Here is a 24,616-nt window from a genome sequence, read left to right on the forward strand (position 1 = left end):
AACATTGATTTGCCTGGTCAGGGGCGACCATGCCAGTTTTCAAAATGATATAGAATGAGTCCTCTGATTTAGATGTATAAGAAGGTAGAATCCATATCTATTTCTTTTACGACTAAGCAAGCCTTCAAGTATACATATAACCATTATTCAGGTTTAACTATTAAAAGTTTTAAATAGCCCTGGCTGGTGTGGCTCAGTGGATTGAGTGCCAACCTTCCAACTGAGAGGTCCCTGGTTTGATTCCCAGTCAGGGCACATGCCTAGGGTGCTGGCCAGGTCCCAAATTGGGGTCATGCAAGAGGCAACCCATCAATGTTTCCCTTGCACGTTGATGTTTCTCTCCCTATCTTTCTCCCTCCCTGACCCTCTCTCAAAAAGTAAATAAAATCTAAAAAAAATTTTTTAAGTTTTAAATAAAAATTACAGAATATGATTTTTATTTCTATTTGCCAGGACTGAGATTCGAAGAGCAGGACATACCAAATTCCAAAAGTCACATATTTGATAAGTAATGTTTAATATTTCAATTTCCATTAGGTTAAAAAAAACACTTTATTGTTTTTACTAGCATGAAATTTGACAAATAGCTATGAGAACTAACAACAGTATTAAGAAATGCTGCACTTAAAGGAATTTGTCTGCCTACCTGACACCGCAATGAACGATGCGTAAGCAAGGGCAGAAAAACTGACCTCCAAAGGCAAACCACGAGGTTCTGCTTTGTCTATAATGCTTGTCTCATACTCTGCATGACTATTTTACACCACTTCTATCTGATGTAGTAATTCTTTACCTCCCGTCTTGTAGTAATTATTTTCATAAAAGTAGGAGCTCTTAGATTAGAATCCTCTCATCTGTTCACTACCAAACCCACACCCACCAGCATGTGCACTCGTGGCTCTCACTCGTCCATCCTCCTTTCAAAGAACGTTCACTTCACCTGTGCCAGGGCCCCTCCTCCACCTGCCTGTGCAGGGGTTTCACCACTGGTTACCTTCTTCTGCTCTATCCGCAACGTCTCGGCATGCAGACACGCTCAACCCTGACATCTCCCTCCACATTCTTAGCACTTACAATAATTTGTAATAATCCTTTTATCTCTCTCACTGAATTAGAAACTTAATGTTGAGTAGCACCAAGTCCATTCTGTTCACTTCTATACGCCCAATACCCAACAAAGTACCAGGTTTGTGGTGGTGAAAAATGTGCTGAATCACTGAACGAAAAGCACGCAATCTTAAATGAGTGGGATGCTTCCTTTCCTCTAGGTGAGTAAATGCACTGGGACACTCTTGACACACAGCAAAGACATCCTTGAGGTATAAGAGCACATCAGGTAACCCTGGTTCCCCTTGGCCCATTATGACCAGGGCGAAGGTGGCTGATTGGCATGAAAGTGGACAGAGAGCTGGGTGGTTTGATACACGCTCAACAACACGGTAGCTGTCCGCCTGTAGGCATGTGCCATAGTTTAGTTCAAAAACTAGGATTTCAACTAAAGTTAAATTGTGCCCAAGATGTAAGCAAAAGGAATTTTAGGGGATACTCCAGCCAGCTATGATACGAGTAAGAAACTTACTAATATCATCCTTCTTGCTCCTCAGGTGATATCTATTAGGGGTTCGTTTATAGAAGGCTTCGACCTGCTGTGCAAGAGGCACGTATGAAGAAGTTGTTTCATCAAATGTCCTCTTCTTTCCTTGGGACAGGTTGAAAGGCTTTATGATGGTGCATCCCTTACTCACTTGGGCCTGTAAAGAAAGAAGTTGTTCCCCAAATGAAATGTTATAAACGCTCAGATGTACCATGAGTCACGCCTTCAGCAAGATCAAAAGAAAGAGAGCCCACAGAAAACCAGGACCACTATACTCGGCCTGTCAGGCCTTGAGCACAAGTTATAAGCAGTCTAGCCCATGTTTTTCAAAAAGGAAGAAAGGATCTAGCACTTAGCAAATTGTCCTCTAAAAGTACATAAAATGATTTTTTTCACAAGTACGTTAATGTTCTGAAGCAATCGAAAGCAAATCTTCTTAGAATTAGAAGGGAGGAAAAAAGCTAAAAAGCCACCCCCAATCCCGTTTAAAAAATTGATAGGGCTTCTGGCGGTGGACCAGGTCAGGCAGCGGCCTGAATCAGACTCTCTCACACACTCCCAAAGCCTGGCAGTTGAAGAAGTCTGCTCCTTGGACCACTGACTTGGATTAAACTGGTCTCTTACTGGAAACAAAACTCTTCCAGAACCTACATCTCAAAGAAAGCAGGACACCCCAGGGATTAAGACTGAAGACTGACTTCAACAAATGATGACTGCAACTGCAAGTAGAGATTCTTAGTACTAGAATTTTTACTGTTTTTGTTAGGGCTCTGATAACAAAACTGCACAGGATTTGAGTGGTCTGCCCCAATCCCATATTCCCCATAAATGCTGTTATATTTTGTACACTTTGCAAACCCAAGGTTTTTCAAGAATTTTTGTAATAGCACAAGCTGTAACAAGCCTGTGCTTACCCATAATTCTATGTGTTTTATGTATATTCTCAATTCACTTTCCACAGTAACTTGGCAAGATGGTTTCCAGAGAGACAGTGATTTATCCAAGATCACAGAGCTAACAAGGGACAAAAGAGAGGGTTCAGATCTTAATTCAATCTTATTATTGTAAGTAGTGACCACAAGTGCCACAGCTGAAACCCTCACTGAGTTAGCAGCAGGAATAGTCACCTAGTTCACCAACTTACAGGAGATGGAGGATGCTTTCGCAGTTCAGACATAAAGTTCGCTTCCTTGTACTCCTCCTGGTTCTGAGGCTGTGGTTTGATCCGCTCGTCCGTGCGGAAGTGGAAGTTGACTGCTTTGGTTACCTGGCTCACTGATTTCTTCACGGGTTGCCCTGAGAGAGGAGCGGAGTAAAACACACAGGTAACACTAAGAATACAGAATATTAGTAAATCCCCTTTTATCCAGGCCCTTTGGTCTTTCTATTACCACAGATCTACCTTTGTTCATTCTCTACATATAACCCAATATTTGAATCAGTCCTCCAGGACACCAATATAGATGCCTTATTCATTGAGACTGTTGAGTTTGAGGTCCTTCAGTCAGATACAAACTGTAAAGAGGTAGCAAAGGAAAGAAAAATTCCATCTCCCGGATGTGGCCGTAGGTCTGAAGACACAGAGTAACTAAAAATACTTCAGGTAAGCGAAGCTCTCAGTTGACTTTAAAAGCACATCTAACTAAGTATCACCAAGAAGGAAACCCTATAAACCCCAGAGGTGCCTTTTCCAACCCAGTGAGCGGGGTTTCACACCCCCACGGCGTGAAACCCCCACCGGTAAGAACTCTGCCAGAGCAAAGCGGAGCCCTGACGCCTGCGGCTCCCTCTGCCGTACGCTCCTCCACAGGCACAACTGAAGCCATTTGGCTTCCTCTTCCTCAGCCTAAGATAAAGTGGGAAAACAGCAACAAAAACTGGCCTGCCAAACTGCTTCATCTTCTGCCTTAATCCTAGTCCCTTTTATCTTTTCTAATTTAAAAAAGAAAAAAAGGAAAAAGGGAGGAGAAATGTATTCTACTTGAAGAAATGAAGGAAGCCCCCCCACCCCAACAAGGCCTCAGACGACGGGTGTGACAGACACGGAGGAACAGTGAGCCCTAAGAAAGGTCCGACGCGTGTACCGCGTTCTAGGGAATGGTCATCAGGATATAAATGGTGCCCGTGACCAGCCCTCTGAATAAACACACTATTTTATGCCAACACCTGACCAAGAAAGCCTTTTTTGCTATAGAGACTTCCAGACACTCCACCAAGGTTTACGAGAAGCGCCCCTCATAAACCAGGCCCAACCAGAGCCACGCTGACCTGCTCCTGCGAGAGCAAGTTTCTTGAATTCTTCGTTCTTTCTCCGCATCTCCATCACCTCCTGCTGCATTTTCATGCTCTTCTCCAACTCTTGCTCCTCAGTACTTTTTAGAATCTTCTGCCTAAAGGGGAGATCAATAGAGGAGTTAAGAGAGGAGAGGGAAAAGAGGCTCAATGGTTCAAACTAATCTAAAGGAATTAAGTAGATTAGATTTTAAACCTGAGATAAAATAGTCATCCAAAAAAAAAAGTGTCACCTAATAGATACTTAATTAGATAACCTATATAAACACGGATCTTCACAGAACATTTGGGACTACTAAATCAGACTTTCTGCCGCACTCAACACACAGTAAAAGTTCCAGTTAGCATAGCCATTCTTAGTAATGAGAACATCACTAAGCCCACTTATAGATAAACAGAAAAGGAAACGGACAATGTACCCAAGAGGAAATATGGAAAAGATGTTACATAACAATAACATACCTGTTGTTGGCAATCAGGTAAATACAAATTAAAATAACTGGATGCGTCAACAACATATCAATTAAATGGGGAACATTTTTTTAAAGTAAAAAATGCAATACAGATGAGACAAGGAAATAAAAATATTCAAAGCTAAGAGCACTGTAAATTCATACATTCGTTTCAGAAATAAAATTGGCAATAAATACGGCTATTGAGCCGTAAAACTAGTCAAACCCTTTGACCACAGAATTTCTTCCTTTACCCTGAGCCTACTCAAAAGAAAAGGCTCCGCCTGTGAAGATGTTCAGTGACTTTCACAACAGTAAAAAATTGGAGACTGCATTTTCAACAATGTTTAAGTATGAGAGGGTATTAACAATCTATCGAAAAAGGATAAATGTGAAGATTTTATAGCAGTACAGAAAAAAAATCTTAAGTTTCACAGTGAGTGAATAAAGCAAATCCAAAGGATATTTACATACTGGTTGTGAAAATATGTATTTTACTTGAATAAAGACCAGAAGGGAGCTTGGCAAAATACAAACATTCGACTTAGGTAGTGAGAACCTTTACCTTTTCTGTTTGTATTTATTTTTACTTGCTTTAATAGCATAGTTTTTCCATGTTTAGGACTTGGGCAACCACCAGGATATAAAACAATTCACCTCACCGTGATTCCAGCCTTAGGAGTTTCCCTAGCCCCACGCACGGCAGACGGGCTGCAGACGTGCCCCTGTGTAACTGTGCTCCGCTGACTCGCACGTGTGAGTTCAGGAAGGAAGCCTACCTCACAGGTGGTACACCAGGCACAGCATGTCTGCCCTTGGCTTTCTCTGGGGAAGACTCGTTCTTTCCACCCATATCTTGATGAGCACTATCTTCCTCTTCTGGCTTCTTCTTATTGTTAGAGCTTGAGTTCAAAAGAATAAAAAATATCTTCTTAATTCCCTAAAGCACACCCTGCTCTAGCCTACTCCCCAAACCTACCACATATGACTTCAACTTTCACACTCTTTAGGAAGACAAACGTGCTTCAACCACAGGAGTCTTCCACGAGAACCATCAGGCCATATACACCACTGGCTACAATGGGTAAGCTTTAAGAACACCAGTAACAGTCAGGGTAACAGTGCTTGGGTGATGGTTCATGAGGGTGGGACTGATTCCAACTGCTCATCATCGAATGCACCAATGGCAGACAGCTGCCTTCCCAGTATGTGTTCCATTGTCTGTCTTCTCAATAAAGCCCCAATTTGATTTGGGGTGACAATGCACGAAGGCAAAAGCACTGTACTTGGTCAACAAGCTCTACCACAACGAGGAGGGACCCGTGCCACAGTCAGAAAACTGAGACACAACCACAGTTTCTGGGAAATATTTCATTTTGGTGATATGGGTGCCGCCCCTCTTCCTTTGCCTTCTTTTTCTCTCGAACATGGGTGTGATATCTAGAGATAAAGCACCTCTCTCGTGGCAGCAAGGCAAGAAGCACAAGGAGGGAAGCTAAGAAATACAGAGCAGCCACCTTGAGCAACGAGCGAGAACCAAAAGCTGAGTCGCAGAGATGCTGCCCCAGCACGGTTCAGCTGCTGCACCGAAGCCAGCAGCAAACCTCCGTGAAGCAAATAACTAACTATTCTGTAAACCGCTCCAACTGAACAGATAAAAGACAAAGTACATTCCTGACTGATAAAAGAGCACCATATATTCTGCTGGCTCTTAACCACGGGGGCAGATGGGGGTAAAAGCTGTGCCAACGGACAGGAGCTGTGGCTACTTACACTCTCATTCTTTTGGAGGGTGGAGTTTCACTGGTGATTCCAGGATTAGAACATCTCTTAGCTGTCGTTTTTATGGGGTGTTTTTCTTTCTGGGCCAAATTCTTCCGAGCAGACAGTCTAACAGATCTTCTGTGGTGGAGGAATTGACAAAATTTATCTGAAATAAATATATCTACTACAGATATGTAAATGTTCTTCAGAAATATGTCACATTACAAAGGGCTGTGAAAAGTTTAGTGATATTATTTCCACTCTGAAAATCTAAGCTCTTCTTATCTTACTGATAGTTTTTGAAGTCTCATCAGAAAATATTGGTACTTAAATGCACTGGTGTTTGTAAACCAGACCTCAATAAAGCTAACGTTCTTTTTTAAGCCACAGCAATCACCTAGTAGAATTCCATCCTTTTATAAGTAAAAATAAAAGTCAAAAAAAGATGGGGTGACTTGACCAACCCTGCTACATAGCTAAGTGCTATCAGAATTGAAATTAGAGATCAGATCTCCTACAAACTGACATTTTCTCATTTTTCTTTCAGCACATCCCCCTTTTTGTTAAAATATAACACATACCAAAAAGTGCACCAGACAAAAATTAAGTTACATTACAAAATGAAATCACCACCTGGTCTAAGAAACAAAACATAGGCAGCAGCTGCCTCCTTGACTTGTTTTATAGTAATTGTTACTTTTCGTTTTAACCTTTTTACCACATAAGCGTGCATCCCATAAGTATGGCACATTAGTTAGGAAAGAAACAAAAATAAATCTTCACAGTATAATCAGACTGCTGCAAGTATTTTATTCCGTCTGGTTTATTTTACTGAACATTGTTTGTGAGATTCAATCCAGACTAATTCATGTAGCTTTGCTTCACTGTTTCCAATGCTGTAGTCACTGCAGGAACGTACCACTGTGACTACTGATGCCCTCGTCTCTTGGTACATACGCACGCACATTGCTGTTGGGTATGTTAAGTTGTAAGATTGCTGGGTCATAGCACACTGGTTAAAACAACTGAAGTTGTTTTCCTAAGTGCTTGTACCAATTTGTGCAAGTTTATAAGTCTCTTCTGCCTCGCTCTACATCCTCCTGAATACTAGGTATTATCAGATGATTTAATTTTAACCATATTAGTTGCTATGCAGTAGAACTTCCTTGTGGTTTTAATTTGCTTTTCCCTGATTAACAGTGAAACTGAGCGGCTTTTCACGTTTATCAGCCATTTGGTTATCCTCCTTCAAAAGTGCTAGGAGTCTCTTCCTGATTATCTATGGGGTCAATCCTTTATGTCTTTTTTTTTTTAAACTTTATTGTTGACCCTATCACAGATGTCCCCCCCTTACCCCTCCTTTGCCCTCCTCCACCCAGCACCTGCACCCTGCTTTCCTCTGGCCATCACTACTCTGTCAGTGTCTATGGATTAAGGATCTACGTTCTTTGGCTAATCCTTTCACCTCCTTTCATCCAATCTCCTCTACCCTCTCCTCCTGACAGTTGTCTGTCTGTTGGTTGTTAATCCTTTTCCAAATGATTAGTGTAGGGAGTCTTACATACTATAAATATGAGCCCTCTGTAGGTTTTATCTGTTACAAATATCTTTCCCTACTATGGGGGTTGGCTTTTTAGTCTCTTTATAGTATCATCTGATTAGATAAAGGTACTCAAATAGATGAACGCCTCTCTCCCACCCCAACATGGTCAGTGTCTTTCTGTGTGTATTCTATTCAAAAAATCTTTCCCCATTCTAAGGTTATAACTATATTCTCCTATATTTCCTGTCCTTTCTTTAAATGTTTTATTTATTTTTAGAGAGAGGGGAAGGGAGGGAGAAAGAGAGGAAGAGAAATATCGATGTGCAAGAGATACATCAATCAGCTGCCTCTGCACACCCTGTACTGGGGACCTGGCCCGCAACCCAGGCATGTACCCTGACTGGGAACCAAACCAGTGACCTTTGAGTTTGCATGCCAGCGCTCAATCCACTGAACGACACCAGACAGGGCAATTCTGTATTTCCTTGTATGAATTTTAGCTTTCACGTTTAGATCTACCACCTACCTACAACTGACTGTTTTATATGGAGTGAGGTAGAGGTCAAGTGTCATTTTGTTCTGTTTGGATAGCCATTGTCCAAGTATTTAATGAAGGGAACTTAAAAAAAAAAAAACAACTTTCCCCACAGGTCTGCAATACTATATATTTTTTTAAATATATTTTATTGATTATGCTATTATAGTTGTCCCATTTTCCCCCCTTCACTCCCCTCCACCCTGTGCACCTCTCCCACCCATATCCCCGCTTTAGTCATGTCCATGTGTCATACTTATAAGTTCTTTAGCTTCTACATTTCCCATACTATTCTTACCCTCCCCCTATCTATTTTCAACCTACATTCTATGCTACTTATTCTCTGTACCTTTTCCCCCCCCCCTCTCCTCTTCCCACTCCCCCTGTTGCTAACCCTCCATGTGATCTCCATTTCTGTGGTTCTGTTCCTGTTCTACTTGTTTGCTTAGTTTCTGTTGGTTATGCTTTAGGTGTGGTTGTTCATAAATGTGAGTTTGCTGTCCTTTTACTATACATGTTTTTTCTTTATCTTCTTTTCTTAGATAAGTCCCTTTAAAATTTCATAAAATAAGGGCTTGGTGATGATGAACTCCTTTAACTTGACCTTATCTGAGAAGCACTTGATCTGCCCTTCCATTCTAAATGAGAGCTTTGCTGGATAGAGCAATCTGGGATGTAGTTCCTTGTCTTTCATGACTTGGAATATTTCTTTCCAGCCCCTTCTTGCCTGTAAGGTCTCTTTTGAGAAATCAGCTGACAGTCTGATGGGAACTCCTTTGTAGGTGACTGTCCCCTTATCTCTTGCTGCTTCTAGGATTCTCTTTGTTTTTACCTTGGCTAATGTAATTATGATGTGCCTTGGTGTGTTTCTTCTTGGGTCCAACTTCTTTGGGGCTCTCTGAGCTTCCTGGATTCCTTGGAAGTCTATTTCCTTTGCCAGAATGGGGAAGTTCTCCTTTATTATTTGTTCAAATATGTGCTCAATCTGTTGCTTTTCCTCTTCCCCTTCTAGTACCCCTATAATTTGGATGTTGGAACGTTTAAAGATGTCCTGGAGGTTCCTAAGCTTCTCCTCGTTTTTTTGAATTCTTATTTCTTCATGCTTTCCTGCTTGGTTGTTTCTTGCTTTCTTCTGGTCCACTCTATTGTTTTGAGTCCCAGTTTCCTTCCCTTCACTATTGGCTCTCCGTGCATCTTCCTTCATCTCTTTTATGGTAACCTGCATTTTTTCATCTAATTTGCGCCCAAAATCAACCAACTCCATGAGCTTCCTGATCACCAGTGTTTTAAACTGTGCATCTGATAGATTGGCTATTTCTTGGTATCTCAAAAGGATGAGTCCTGGGGGACTGATCTGTTCTTCTGCTGGAGACATGTCTCTCTCTCCTTTTCTGTTTTTTCCCGGTCTGGTCGCTCTTGTTACGGTGAGGGGCGGAGCCTTAGGTGTTCCCCTGGGCTGGGTACCCCAGTCACTAGATTGTGACATTGTATGTGGGGGTGGGGGGCGGGGGTGGGAGGGAACAATGGCGGTAGTTCTGATCTCCTGGGATCTCAGTCCCTTCTCTGGGATCCTGGGTTGCGCACTCTGCCCTGGTCCACAGTTGCCGCCTCACTGGGTCCGCCAGCCGCTGCTTGCGAACTCAGGGTCCACCGCTGCAATCTTGCTCGTCCCGGAAGGCTTACGTGCTCCCAGTGCCTTATGCGTTCAGTTCTCCCTGATCTCCGCACGCCGTGACCAGCGCCCGCTCCTCCTCAACGTTCCTCCTACTGGTCTGGATGAACGGGTCTACTTCAACTTCTTGGCTGTCCGACTTCCATTCAGATCAATTCTGTCAGTTCTGGGTGTTATTCTGGCTCTAAATTATTGTTGTTCTAATCCTGGTTGTGCGTGGAGGTACGGTGCGTCCACCTATGCCTCCATCTTGCCGGAAGTCTCTGCAATACTATATTTCTCATATATCATTTCCATACATGGGAAAGTGAGTTTCTGTTTAATTTCACTGGTCTCACTATTGTGATAAAGCAACACCTCCATGGAAAAATTATTATTACAGACTAAGGTCTTGTTGACTTGTAACTGCTGTGTCAAAGGAGTTTTGACCATCTTTCCGCCTATCCATCTACATCATGTGAAAATAAAATAGTAGAGAATTTATATGACCTCCTACACCATCCTATTCCATCTACTGTTCCTTTCTAGACCAGGCATCTCTGGACCAAGACGAATCTGAGATCTGAGATAACAGCACTAATGTTTTACCTCTCACACATTTTCATAACGCAGTATCACTTACAAAGTACTTCCACATGTTATCTTATTTGGACCTTTCTTACAATTAGCTCCTTTATTCTTGGTAAACTGAGGTTTCTGAATAGTAAAGGGTAGCTGACTTAAAAAAAAATTCAGGTCTTCTGACTCTGACAGCAACTATGATCTTGCCATACCATCATTTCCAAAAAGCTTTCTGGAATTCAGTCAGCATGAGGAACCACTTTAGCAGTCATATATATACACAACACAGAGAAGCCACGGCACTAACACTTTCTTGGGTTCTGAAGGAATCTGTGGGACGCCAGGTCTCTTTTCCATATGCCCCACCTCACAATCTAAACATGAAACAGAGACCACAGAATCAACTGTGTCTCTTAAAACTCCTGTGACAAATACCAGGCTGGTAGATTTCACAGAATTCTTTGATTAAAATGGGCTTCTTTACCAGAAAAGATTAGTATAAGTGTGTGATACCATCCTCAAAAGTGATACTCTTATGCCAGCATAAGGCTTTACAAAGGGTAATTTCATTACCTCTGAGCAATAACATTGTAAATATTCTGTCACTCCTCTTCCTTGAGGATAGTCTAGGTGATATCCAAGTATAAAGCAATAAACACTCCTGCATTTTAAACTCTGGGTGGGTGGCAATTACTAATGGTGAAAGCTGTGAGATTGCTGGCGCGAGACTGCAGGGTGATCTACCCATCCATCCATAAAATATTTCTTCAGCTTCTGCTCCAGCCAGGCACTGTTAAGCACTAGAGATACATGATACTTGCCCTTATAAAATTTATTTACAACGGGGTAAAAAAAAATCTGTCAAACAGCCACAAAAATAAATGTAAAATTGCAACCCATGTTGATGGTGCAAACAGCAAGAGCTCTGGAACCGAATCAATCAGTTTGAATCTGGCTCTGAAATAGTTTTTACCTTGCACAAGCAACTCAATACCTCCAAGCCCTTATCTGTAAGACCTACAACTCATAAATGTTATGAAGATGAAATAAGGTAACATAAGTCTAACAAAATATGAGACACCTCTTAAATGCTCTGTCCAGTAAGTATTCATTGAACATCATTAATATTACCACCAACTTGACCCTGAAACTTACCTCTGAGCCTCGGATGGAGTATTTCTTGAGGTGGTTCCCTTGACTTTCAGGGAAGAACAAGCATTTGAGGGAATGGACTGTTGCACCAGATTCTCTTTTTCTGATTCTTTGTAATAAGTGTTATCAGCTGCAGGAGAGTAAAAACTAGTCGGCACTCAAATCCCAAGAAAATCAGTTGGAAATAAGATATACAGGATGGGGCGAAAGTAGGTTTATGGTTGTTTGTATGGGAAGTAATACAATAATTAACAAATAAAAATACAAGAACTGTTTCATGTGCTCACAACTCTAAACCTACTTTTGCCCCAACCTATACATATGACTTACTACAGAATTCTAGATTGAAAATTTTATGTGTGTACATATACAGCCCTCCTAAGCAGTGAAACCTTTATTTCTAGTGAAACGTTCCACAGACAACCAATTTATAAAAGCTACTTGAGTTGAGGCAGAAAGTATCCAGGGTCCTGCCTAGTGCTAGCCTAAGGCACCACCTCAGAAAAAAAAATCCCAAAAGATAAAACTTTAAAAGCTTCCCCAGAGAAAAAGAAACCACCTAAGATGCAAGGAAAATATGATAAGCTGAATTCCTTATCAGTGACAGGATGTTAGAAAATAAAAAACAAACTAACAAACAATGCCTTCAGAGTAGTCAAAAATGTTTTGTACTCTTCAATTCTATATTAAATCAAACTTTCTATTGCATATGAAGGAGGAACAATGACCTTTTCAGACATGAGAGAACTCAAGGTCCTCTTCTCCTGCACCTAATCTTGGGAAGCTCCCTGAGGATGTATTCCAGCAAAATGAAGGACAAATAAAAGAATACAAGAAAGAGACATACTATCCAAGAAGTAAGTCAGCAAAGACATTGAGAAGATATTAAGAAAAATAATGTCCACCCCCCAAAAAGCAGTTATAACTTCCAAGGATGATTGCCCAATATCACAAAATTTAAGTAACTGATGAAGCTCAAAGAGAATCGACCTGACCTTGGTATCAGGACCATCTCTACGTGGCCCCAAGGCTCTAACAGCGGAGCTGAGGAGAAACAGGGAGAACGAAGAAGGAATGAAGTTGCACATCCCACTAACTGACCTTTCATCGAATATATTTATAGAATCACAATAATGTAAATATTGCTGATACAACCATATCATCATGCAGTATGGGTATAGCTGAAAATTGTAACAGTAAGAGTTCAAGGATGTAGCAATTGAGAAAGGGGACTGGTATAAGGGTGGGAGGGGAAGAAAACATTTTATCATTAAGTATTACGATGTTACCACAGCCATTTGAACCAGAAAAAGAGAAGAAAAGTGCTATGAGAATACTGAGGAAGGAATAATCAAGTAAAGACTTCATGAAAAAACAGCATTTGACGGTACAGTTTATGAACTGAGCCTTGATAAAAGAAGAAAACGCTGCCCTGGCCAGTGTGGTCTCTCTTTCTCCCTCTCTTCCCCTCTGTCTAAATAAAAATAAGTAAATAATTAATTTTTTAAGAAGAAAACTCCAACTATATAACAGGGGAGAAAAGGTCATGAAAACACATTTCATGCATTATTTATTCCAGAGAATATCATTTGACTCATTCCCAGAAGAATGTCTTTAAGGGAGAAGAAAAAGACAAAGAAACAAAAAAAATGATAGCATATTATGTCAAGGCTACAATAGAGGCACTTATCCTAATTAAAAGGAAGAGATGATTATATTAAATTTTAAAAAGATGTGCCAGAAGGAGAAGAGAAAGAGCAAAGAATCAGAAATCTATTTGAAAAAATAATGAAAGAAAACTTCCCTAATTTGGTGAAGGAAACAGACATGCAAGTCCAGGAAGCGCAGAGAATCCCATACCAGATGGATGCAAAGGGGCCCACTCCAAGGCACATCATAATTAAAACACTAATGGTTAAAGATAAAGAGAATCTTAAAAGCAGCAAGAGAAAAGAAGTTAGTATGTACAGGGGAGTACCCAAAAGACTGTCAGCTGGTTTCTCAAAAGAAACTTTGTAGGCTAGAAGGGACTAGCAAGACATACTCAAAGTCATGAAAAGCAGAGACCTTTGGTCAAGATTGCTTCACCCAGTAAAGCTGTCATTTAGAATCAAAGAGCAGATAAAGAGCTTCCCAGACAAAAAAAAACTAAAGGAGTTCATCAGCACCAAACCATTATTATATAAAATGTTAAAGGGACTTATTTAAGCAAAAGAAGATCAAAGCCATGAACAATAAAATGGCAAAAAATACATATCAACAGCTGAATCTAAAAAAACAAAGCAAACAAGAAGCACAGAGACAGAATCACAGACACAGAGTGTTTTGATGGTTGCCAGATGGGAGGGGGATGTGGGGAATGGGTGAAGAGGTGAGGGGATTAAGAAGTACAAATAGGTAGTTACAGAATAGCCATGGGGGTGTCAAGTACAGTATAGGAAATGGAGTAGCCAAAGAACTTAGACACATGACCCATGGACATGAACAATGGTGGGGAACTGCCTGAGGTAGTGGGGGTGCTAGGTGGAGGTGGGAGCTAAGTGGTAAAAATCAGGACAACTGTAACACCATAAGCAATAAAATGTAATTTAAAAGGGAAAAAAAATAGAATCCCTTCAGTCACTGAGGGTCAATTGCTGCTCAGAGTTGGCCCACTCCCATGTTCTGTGGAGTGCACTATCACTTAATAAATCTGCTTTTTCTCATTCTGCTATTAAAAAAAAAGTAAGTACAAGTGAAATGAGAAATCGGAGTAAGATCAGTGGATTGTTTATCACATTGCAGTAGTATATAAATGTATCAAATCCAGTTATACTCCTTAAACTTATACAATGTCAATTAATCAATTGATGTCATTTAATCAAACAATCAATTTTTTTTTAGAAAAATGAGTCAAACAAAATAACAAAAGGTAAATTAAAAAGTATTTTGAATGGAATGAAAATGAAAACACAACACATCAAATTTGTGGGATGCCACTAAAGCAGTGATTTTCAATCATGTGCTGCAAGAATTTTTAAGACATGCAATTCCTGACTGATTTAGTCAGGAGCATTGATCTCTTTTCCCTTAGATTGACAAATTCAAAAAACAATAGCCAACAACACAGCAATAGCCATCCATTGTGAATGCCCCATCTTGAACCATAAATATATAGGTCACATAATAAAGTTGCATTTTATTGGTCATGTCACATGATAAGGTTGGGTCCAACTGGTTAATTCTTGGTACCAGAAATCCTTGTATGCAAGTATAGGCACCTGACTTTAAAAAAAAAATCATTTTGGAACAAAAAGGATATGTAATTACTTTTTTTTTCCTTTTGGTAAATCAATCAAAATTATACCTATTTTTTCTCACATCAGCAAAAAATTATTTTTTGGTGTGCCACAGAATTTTTGTAATATTAGTTTATTAGGCCATGAAATAAAAAGAGGTTGAAAAGTGCTGCACTAAAGGAGTATTTAGGGGGAAATTTACAATAGTAAACACATTAAAAAAGAAAATCTCAAATCCATGACTTCAGCTGGCACTTGAAGAAACCGAAGAAAGAAGAGCATATTGAACTCAAAGTAAGTAGAAGGGAGATAACAAAGGTCAGAATGGAAATCTATAAAATGGAAAACAGAAAAACAATAGGAAAAAAGTCAATGATAAACTGATCGTAGTGATGGCTGCACACTACGCTATGAACATACTGCAAGAAACAATGAAATGTACACTTTAAGTAGGTGAATTATATATGTAAATTATAGCTAAATAAAGCGATGACTTCAAAAAAATTATTTTCAAGGGTTTATGACCTCTGATCAAATAAACAATATTCTACAGATTTAGTGACCACCAGTTTAAATGTCAATCATCTTTTGAAATCAGACACATGACTCACAGGATTCTTGGATAATATAAAGCAGTACATTCTTTTCTCCTACTGGTTTATTTCCCAGCCAGGCCGATGTTATGTTAAATCTTTCATAAAAAGGAGATAGTTACCTATTTATCAATCAGATTCCATGTTAAGAAATGATTTTAGAAGTGTAGCACATCATCCGTTTCCCGTTCACCATGAAATGAATTAGCCCATTTCACCAATAATAAACCAAGGGATACAGTATTTAGTAATTCCCCCAGATCCCTCAGGCTCCTAACACACTGTCCCAGCATTCTGTCAAAGAACTCTTTCCTATGTTCTCTCTTACCTGGTCTCAAAGGCGTGACAACAGCTTGCTGAGGATTTGCCTTTCTCAAAGGAGTTTTGTCTGGAAAAAGCCCCATCCCATTCTTCCCAGGAAACTTAATCTCCAAATTGGCCTTCTCCTCTGTGAAAAGGTGAGAGCGTCATCATCTAAACAAGTACAGTAAGTCAGTACCGTGCACTTACAATGGGGCCTAATGCCCCCTTACCAGTACACTTCTAACTCATTTGGCAAGTACAAAGCAAAGTTCTGGTGATGAAAAAGAAAAAAAGTACACATTATACCTCAGAGATAGAGACTGAAAACTATCACCAAAACACTGGCAACACTGAACAATGTATCACAAAAAAGAAGCACAGACTCTTCTGCACTGTGAACAGCTCCTTGTCTGCTCGATGAACATTTGGGACCGTGTGAGCATGAGCCGGCCTTATTTACCACCCACACACGTCGTCATGCTCCTCCTAAAGAGAACCGTAACCACCAAGCTCCACCACTCTCACAAGGGCCATCTGAGATCTGAGCTGAGGTTCTTCTTCGACTGGGATGGTGATGGGGTTTCTGAGAGAGGACCAGACCAAGTCTCTATGCAGGAATTTTATCTCACGTTCTGTGTGCCCAAAAGTCAGCACAAGACAGTGAAACGCCTGTTCTGCCAACAGTCCACTGACGGACAGAAGTGTCAGGATCCTGGTGAGCCCCAGCAATAACAATGTACATGTGACCCTGATCGCAACTGTGTAAAAAATGTGATTATTTGGAAGAAGTTACAAACTAATACATTGGCACCAAGGCGGATTTGAAAAAACAGTGGGCTTACTTTTTTTCTTTCAGACTGTATTTAATAGCTTTGTTGTACTCATAGTTCTTTTTTGTGTTAAAGAAAAACTTAGGAAAAGACTGCAGACAACCCAACCATTCCCTCAGGGTTTCCGTGGAGCAGGGGCATGGGAAGACCCCTGCAGGACAGACGGTCACCTGTCCACCTTCCTCCCACACCACTTCCAAGAGACCTCTCTTCTCAAGACCCCCACTGGACACCACTAAAGCCCTTTTCCAAGAGAATGGCATGTGCCCTCACACATCTGGACTCTGCATTATCGGTGCTAAGTACAGCTGAAATGGAATCATTTTTATCCTCTTTCAATAATGATTTACCTTAATAAGGAGGAAAAAGGACATGAGAAAGAATTAAATGAAGGGGCCCAGCAACTACTATCCTGAAATGTCACTTGTCTTACATATTATTCCAAAGTAAAATAACAACATAACCATTCTTATTTATCGTTGGCCTGCTGTCAGGTTTGTGCCATACCACATGACCCAACATCAGGCAACCCTATCTGTGTTTAGGGACTGGGTTCTGAGTAGCACAATCCATCCATTTAAAAATGAATTCGGGCTCTGGCTGGTGTGGCTCAGTAGATCGAGTGCCAGTCAGTGAACTGAAAGGTAGCCAATTTGATCCCCAGTCAGGACACGTGCGTGGTTTGCAGGCCAGGTCCCCAGTAAGGGCGTACAAGAGGCAACTGATCCATGTCTTTCACACATCGACGTTTCTCTCCTTCTTTCACCTCCCTATCCCTCTCTCTAAAAGTAAATAAATAAAATCTTCTTTAAAAAATGAATTGGGGAGGGCTTAGCCAGCGGAAGGTGAGTGTGGATAAAAGGGCAACACAAGGCTCCTTGTGAGGTGAGAACTGTTCAATACCTTGGCTGTGGCGGGAGATACGTGAACCTCCACAGGTGATGAAATTGCAGAGGACTTAACACATACGGACAAAGATGAGCATGAGGAAATGTGAAATTGGAGGAAGAGTGGTGGATGGAATTGATGTCAATATTCTAGTTGTAGTAATATATGCTATGCCCAATGACAAGTGGAGCAAATTTGTATGTGGTTGCCATCATCATATTTTAAGGAAATACGGATTTCTGGATTTCCCCATCTGTTCCGTTTAAATATTTCTCATTCTTAACTGCAAAATAACACTGAATTATATTGATAGTCCATTCCCAAAATACTGGGCACTTGAACTATTTCTCTCATATCACAGATGACAAAGTATCTTGGTACAGGCAAAAATTTGTATTTTAGTTATTTTCTCGCAACCCCTCTTTTTACAGGTCCTCAGAACAAAGCAAGCCACTAACCCTTAAAACGGCCAGAGAAAGCAGACACTTACCAAACCAAGAATCTATGTTTTGGGTGTCTTCCTCATCATCCAAAGATGTAAAATTGATGAAGTCCGTGGGAGCATCATAGGAGTAAGAGGCTTTAACCTGCGACATGGTCCCCACCTTGGCACAAGAGAGCAAGTTTTTCCAGTATTAGTGTCACTTTTCTCAAAGTTCACCTTCTAAGTAAAAAAATGGTTCAGCAACTTGATAGCACCTGCCTCACTTTTCAATCAAACTGAGCTAACTGTTCTTTCTGGTAACTTGCAGATACTCCTCGAGGTAAATGTGGTGGAATTAGAAAGAGGCAAAGTGTGAGTACCTACAACATGCCAGGCACTGGGCTAGATGTTCTACATTCATTATTCTATTTTCCCCTCAATCTACTATTTTCTCATCCAATTTACTCTCTGTCACAAACAACCCAATTTCTGAAAAACACCATTAAATTTTATACGTTCTGCCCTGGCTGGCATAGCTCAGTGGATTGAGTGAGGGCTTCGAACCAAAGCATCGCAGGTTCGATTCCCAGTCTGGGCACATGCCTGGGTTGCAGGCCACGGCCCCCAGCAACCACACATTGATGTGTCTCTCTCTCTCTCTCATTCTCCCTCCCTTCCCTCTCTAAAAATAAATAAATAAAATCTTAAAAAAAAAATGTATACCTTCCAACCAAAATCCTACTATCGTTAAAAGTCCAATTCAACTCTACATAACTGCTGCCCCTCCAAAGCCATAGTGCTTTGTTTACCATCCGACGTTATATTAGTTAACTACACAAGTGTCTCTCCTAGTAGACTATTAAGTTCCTAAAGACAAGAATGGATATTGGCCCTGACTGGTGAGGCTCATTTGGCTGGGCATTGTCCCACAAAGTGAAAGGTCACAGTTTGATTCCTGGTCAGGGCACATGCCTGTGTTGCAGGTTTGGTCCCCGGATGGGGCATGGGCAAGAGGCAACAGATCAACATTTCTCTCTCACATCAATGTTTCTCTCCCTCTCTTTCTCCTTCCTTTCCCCTCTCTCTAGAAACAAATAAAATCTAAAAACAACAACAACAAAAACAGGATGATTATTATTTTTAAAAGAATGGATTTTATTCATCTGTGTATACCTAGTCCATCAAGGTGCCTAGAACAGTATCTTATACTTAATAAGAGCGCAATATAGTTTTGCCATGTATAGGTTTTCTTTCCTTATTTTCATAAAAATATTGTTCCTGGGCATGAAGAAAAAGACTTTAAAAAATATATATATATGGTGTGACATGTAGATTAAATAAAAGAAACAAGTCAAAGGCATGGGCCCGTCCCGGGTACCAATTCTGCACTCTGCGCTGTGGAAGCCTATGCAGGTTTAAAGTCAGCCCCCACTGCAGCCCTGTATGGGTAAAAAAGAGTTGGAAGTGGACTGAAAAATAGCCTAAAGGCCACACTTACTGGCAAATAATTTCCTGTGAAACCCAATGAGCCATTTGTCTTCACCCAGGGAACATGTACTTAAGGTATTCTGTATCTTAGAAGAGAAGCGGATACCAGTAATCACTTGCATACACATTTATCAAATTAAGTATCTTTCTTTAAGCCCTTAACATTATAAAAATACATGCTCATTAAAAAATTAGAGCACAAAGTTTGTAGATTTTTAAAAAATCTATAATGCCACACTATTCCAGTCTCCCTCCCCTACTCCATATATACAAACTTTTAAAAATGGGATCATTTGACATTTGCATATGCTTCATATATTTGCATGCCAACAAATATCAATATATCATTAACGGATGACTGGGAATGATCCTAACAAATGTAGGGGTTTCCCCTACATTTAGGCTTTTCCCACTATTTTCACTTTAAAGATACTTCTAGAAAAATATCCTTGCAGCTGAATTTCGGGACACATTCTTAATTCTTCCCTTAAGGTAATTTCTTAAGATGGCCCTGGCTGGTGTGGCTCAGTGGATTGAGCGCCAGCCTGTGAATCAAAGGGTCACCAGTTTCATTCCCAGTCAGGGCATGTGCCTGGGGTGTGGGCCAGGTCCCCAGGTGGAGGTGCACGAGAAGCAACCACACATTAATGTTTCTCTTCTTCTCTTTCTTCCTCCCTTACCCTCCCCCTCTAAAAATAAAAAAATTAATACTTTAAAAATTCTTAAAGATGGACTTGCTGGCTCTTGATACATACTGTGAAAATGTTCCTCAGAAGAGTAATGCCCACTTACATTACCAGAAAGGTGTACCAGTTCCCCTAGGCACTAATGGCCCTCAGTGTTCAATTTCTCTACATTATACCACTACTATACTCTGAGAGAAATCTTAAGGTTAGTTATATCCAACTTCATTGCTGCTCAGTGGTTTGGCCAGCATTTTATTAGCTTCTTTCAGGGGCCTGGGATAACTCAGAAGCTACTGCAGTTCCTCAGACACGTTTTTTCTGAGCTGTTTGGCTTACATAGTGACATCAATCTATACACTAGAGAATGCCATCTTCCCATGGTCTCCCTGTGTAATCAGAACTACACAGATACCTTTAAATAATGCCCCGGCTGAGGAACTTAGTGTAGAAACACGACATTTTGGAATTGGGAGGAATCTTAGACAACACATAACTTTTGCAGTTTATAGATAAGGATTAGTTGATGCAAAAGGCGTCCTCCAAGATCACACAGCAATAATACTAACAATCATGGTAAAAACAGTTACCAAAGGCACTTAGGCGTGCCAGGCACCATGAAATACTAAGTACGTATTATTCCTAATATTCTCAACAATCCTGTAAAGCAATGATTATCATCCCAGCCCCAGAAGAGGAAGCTGAAGGTAAGAGAGATTAACTGACTTGCTTGGGCAGTAATTAACTACCCTGACTGGTGTGGCTCAGTGAGTTGGTTGTTGTCCTGCAAACTGAAAGGTTGCTAGTTCGATTCCCATTCAGGGCACATGCCTGGGTTTCAGGCCAGGTGCCAGGCTGGGGACGTGCAAGAGGCAACTGATTAATGTTTCTCTCCCTCTCTTTTTTCTCCCTCCCTTCCCTTCTCTCTAAAAATAAATAAAGTATAAATAAATAAATGACTTGCCCAATATCGAACAGTTACGCAAAAGCAAAATTAGATCTATGACTGAGGATCCTGACTTCAGCACAGTGTTCTTTCCATACTGTTCTTCCCTCTCACCCTGTGAATTACAGAAGCACATTAATGTAGTTAAGGTTTCCATTTTCATAGAAAGTAGTGATGTATTTATTCCCAAATAGATCCATTCTCTATAGTCTTCTGCACTAAATAGACAATTCTTTATAATCCTCATTCTAATATTTTCACTGTCCCTCATTTCTACTTTCAGTATTCAACTTAACTCAATAAGCTATTTCTTAGCGATCCACTCATATACACTTGCTAAGAGCCATAAGATGTGTGCTTGATGATATTGAAGCTCCTTTCTAATACTCGAGGATGAAACACCAAGTCTCATACAAAAAGTAGATCTGGTCTCAGACACAAAGGAATTTATATCTAGACAGTAGCCAAAGTCCTATATTCTCAATAAATAAGATAGTATACAATATTTAAATTCTATAGTGTGAACTTTAAGTATAAAGGGAATTAGATATTAGCATAGCTTAAGTCAAGCCATTGTTAAATACTTTTCATTGAACATCATCAAAACAGTAGGAAGCACACCATAATGGAAGTTACCTCCTTGACTGCCACCTTCCAAGCTTGGGAAGCTTAGAGGCTACTAGCCACAGGACAGTTCTCCCCAAAGAGAAAACAAAGAATCAGCTACAGTGCCTGTTCTGACCCTTTCCTTTCACCTTCCTTCTTGCCTTGAAGGCAGTTATAATGGCTACAGGTATAGCAGCCCTCATGTACGCATAAGCTGATGGCTAAGAGCAGACACTGACCCTGACATCACTGAGCTAGTGACCACTGATGACCAAATATCAGCAGCCGTCTATCTCCAGACAGTAATACTATTTTTGTATAAACCACTAAGGTTACATTTTCTGTCACTTAATAGCTAAAAACAATCCCAACAAACACAGAAGTCCAGAATTCTCACCCTGCCTCTGGTATTTACTAGATGTACATGGCAACGGGCAAGTCACTCTACCTTTCTGCCTACCTACTTCCCATAAACAAATTAGGAGATATTTTGAATGCTATGAATATATATATAACCATAAAATATTATCACTGCTTTTGACTTACTGATACCTTTCCTCTCCTTGATCAAATTTCTATTCAAAGGACCCTTATTGAAAGATTCCCCAGTGACTAACAGTGGTTAAAATTCCCCTTCTACAAGGGGAAGTTTTCCTGTTCTTGTGAACAAACATGCTGGAAGACATGGGAAAATCCTGGATTCCCATGATCTTAACGCCTAACCCAGGTCACTGGGAACACTTCCCAGGCAGGGATGTAATGAAGACAACTAAAGCTGGGGGAGGGAAGAGGCAGGAATGTAATTTGCAGCAACCCCACTTAGCCTCCTAAAAATCGTGATTCCACCAAAGCATGCCGCTGAAAACCACCTGGAAAGTAATCAAATTTAACCCCTCAGACTCTCTTTTTTCTTTTAGTTATGGATCTACACTGCTAGCCTCTTTGGAGGCTATTTGCATTTTTCTTTTTGAGAGATCTTTCCAAACATAAAGATTTATCTTGTAAATATGTATTTATGCATATATGTAAGTATAAGAAAGTGATAGAAGTGATCTATAGTGATAGAATTGTGCATAAAAGCCAAAAAACTGAAAACCCAAATACCAGCAATAAGAGATTTGTTGAATAAATTATGGCACAAACATATAATAAAATATTAAGTAACTTGTCATATGTGGTTATATGTGCAGAATGAGCTCCAAGCTATTAAATGAGAAAAGCAAAATGCAGAAGTGCGTGTTCTCATTCATGTTAAAAAGAGAGAAAAGCGTGATATGTACTTATTTGTACCCCTACACATACATAAACTATTGTGGAAGGAGACTCAAAAATGTTAACAGTATTTTTGTCTGGGAAGAGGGAGTGCTGAGTCAGAAGAAATCTTTTTATTATATGAACTTTTATACTCTCTGAATATGTTTTATTATATAAATACATACCTTTTCAGCTTAAAGAACTGGTTAAGCAGTATAATAAATACCCCTAAATCAAGGTTTATAGGGCTTTCTGAAATTTTATTAAATATTCTTAAATCCAGTAATAACTGTTAAAACTCTTGATTTCTGGAAATAACACTTCCCATTTGCATGGTCTATAAGTAGGCTACTAATTTTCACATATCCAATATTATACATCCTCTTTCTTTTATAATGCTTTTGTATAAAAATAAACTATTCCTGGGTATTGACTTAATAAAAAAGGTTTGTAAACTTGAAAAAAAAGTTAAAAATAATGACTATTAATTACTGAGTGCTATGACAGGCCAGGCACTGTGGGCAATGTTTTACATTAAGTCACTAAACCCTCACGACTACCCTAAGAAGTAGGTGCTGTCACACCTTTGTTTTACAGAAGCGGAAACTGAGAGACAGTGTTATTTACCATTTGTTCAGTCATAACACAGCTAAGAAGTAGCAGAGCCAGGATTCAGGCCCAGACAGGCCCTAAAGGTATGTCCTTACCCATTGCACCATTTACTGCCTCTCATATTTACTTAAAAATAGATATTTGTATGATCAATATCAAATGTTAAGAATCAAGAGACAAAACCATTTATAAGTAATAATAAATTTTAAATACTGTCTACCATAGGCCAAGCACCTTACCACGCACTTTACATAAATCATCTCATTTAAAGTGAATTAACAATATAAAAGACAGATATCATCATTTTCAAATAAGGAAACTGGTTCAGAGAAGTTAAGCTACTCCAATTACCAACTGTGTAGCAGTTTTGTTTTAACACCAGGTCCATAGGACTCCAAAATCTGGAATCATTATAACATGCAGAGTTCCCCATAAATATTCCTTCAAAACTGAGGTAGTCAACCAAATTTTACTGATCTGTTAGACCAAAAAAATAAAAATAAAACTCTGCTCTACACAAAAATCGAGCATCCCTGACAAGTTGTTCCTAAAGAACAATGATAAATTAAAAACCCTATTCTAAATATACTAGGAAAGCTCTGAGCTAGATCTTCTCATAAAGTAAAACATTGCCCCTTAATTTTTCTAAGTTTGTACTCTTGTACATAAAGTTTTTGCCACATGCAAGGTGAGCCTGAACCTCTCACTGGATATTCTAGAAAGAGAGACATAAGTGAATAACCTCTATGAAGAGGTTATTCAAACATCAGAAGGAGGGATGGCCTCAGAGGTCTCGGACTTCATGCAATTGGTGGGGGTTAAAAGGCAAGGGGCTCAAACCTAAATACACCTAATCTTTATTTAGCTGTTATTTTAAAACCAAAATACTGCTTTTAACATGACCTCTTTTTTAAAAAGCTTCTTTTGAGCTATCTTTTGGTATAGCATGGCCAACTCAGGAGGAGATCACCCCCTACCCCTGAAAGAGGGGAACAAGTAAGTAAACGTACAGCCATCGGGGAGTCTGGCTCTCCTCAGTAATGGGCGACAGACAGCACGAGCCATGAACAGAGCCAAAAGTAACTATGGAGTCATGCCAGTTTCACTGTACTGCCTCTTCCATAGACAATTATTAGGATGTAAAAT

The 24,616-nt window shown here is 40.0% G+C and overlaps 1 protein-coding gene across 2 annotated transcripts in view; it reads right to left on the reverse strand.

Annotated features, from left to right (window-relative positions):
* The window catches only part of TPX2 (TPX2 microtubule nucleation factor), a 46,124-nt gene that overhangs the window by 15,619 nt on the left and 5,889 nt on the right, over positions 1-24,616 (reverse strand). For both annotated transcript variants that reach the window (XM_045833684.1, XM_045833683.1), the window contains exons 3-10: positions 17,948-18,062; positions 15,765-15,884; positions 11,569-11,695; positions 6,112-6,240; positions 5,118-5,240; positions 3,863-3,984; positions 2,739-2,890; positions 1,580-1,751 (exon numbers count right to left, since the gene is read on the reverse strand). In XM_045833684.1, the coding sequence (XP_045689640.1) occupies positions 1,580-1,751; positions 2,739-2,890; positions 3,863-3,984; positions 5,118-5,240; positions 6,112-6,240; positions 11,569-11,695; positions 15,765-15,884; positions 17,948-18,053 (1,051 nt within the window). In that variant the 5' untranslated portion in view covers positions 18,054-18,062. The remainder of the gene's footprint in view (positions 1-1,579; positions 1,752-2,738; positions 2,891-3,862; positions 3,985-5,117; positions 5,241-6,111; positions 6,241-11,568; positions 11,696-15,764; positions 15,885-17,947; positions 18,063-24,616) is intronic.

The sequence above is a fragment of the Phyllostomus hastatus genome, unplaced genomic scaffold, assembly GCF_019186645.2.
Source record: "Phyllostomus hastatus isolate PE091 unplaced genomic scaffold, TTU_PhHast_1.1 phas_contig_17, whole genome shotgun sequence".
In the NCBI taxonomy this organism is placed as follows: Eukaryota; Metazoa; Chordata; class Mammalia; order Chiroptera; family Phyllostomidae; genus Phyllostomus; species Phyllostomus hastatus.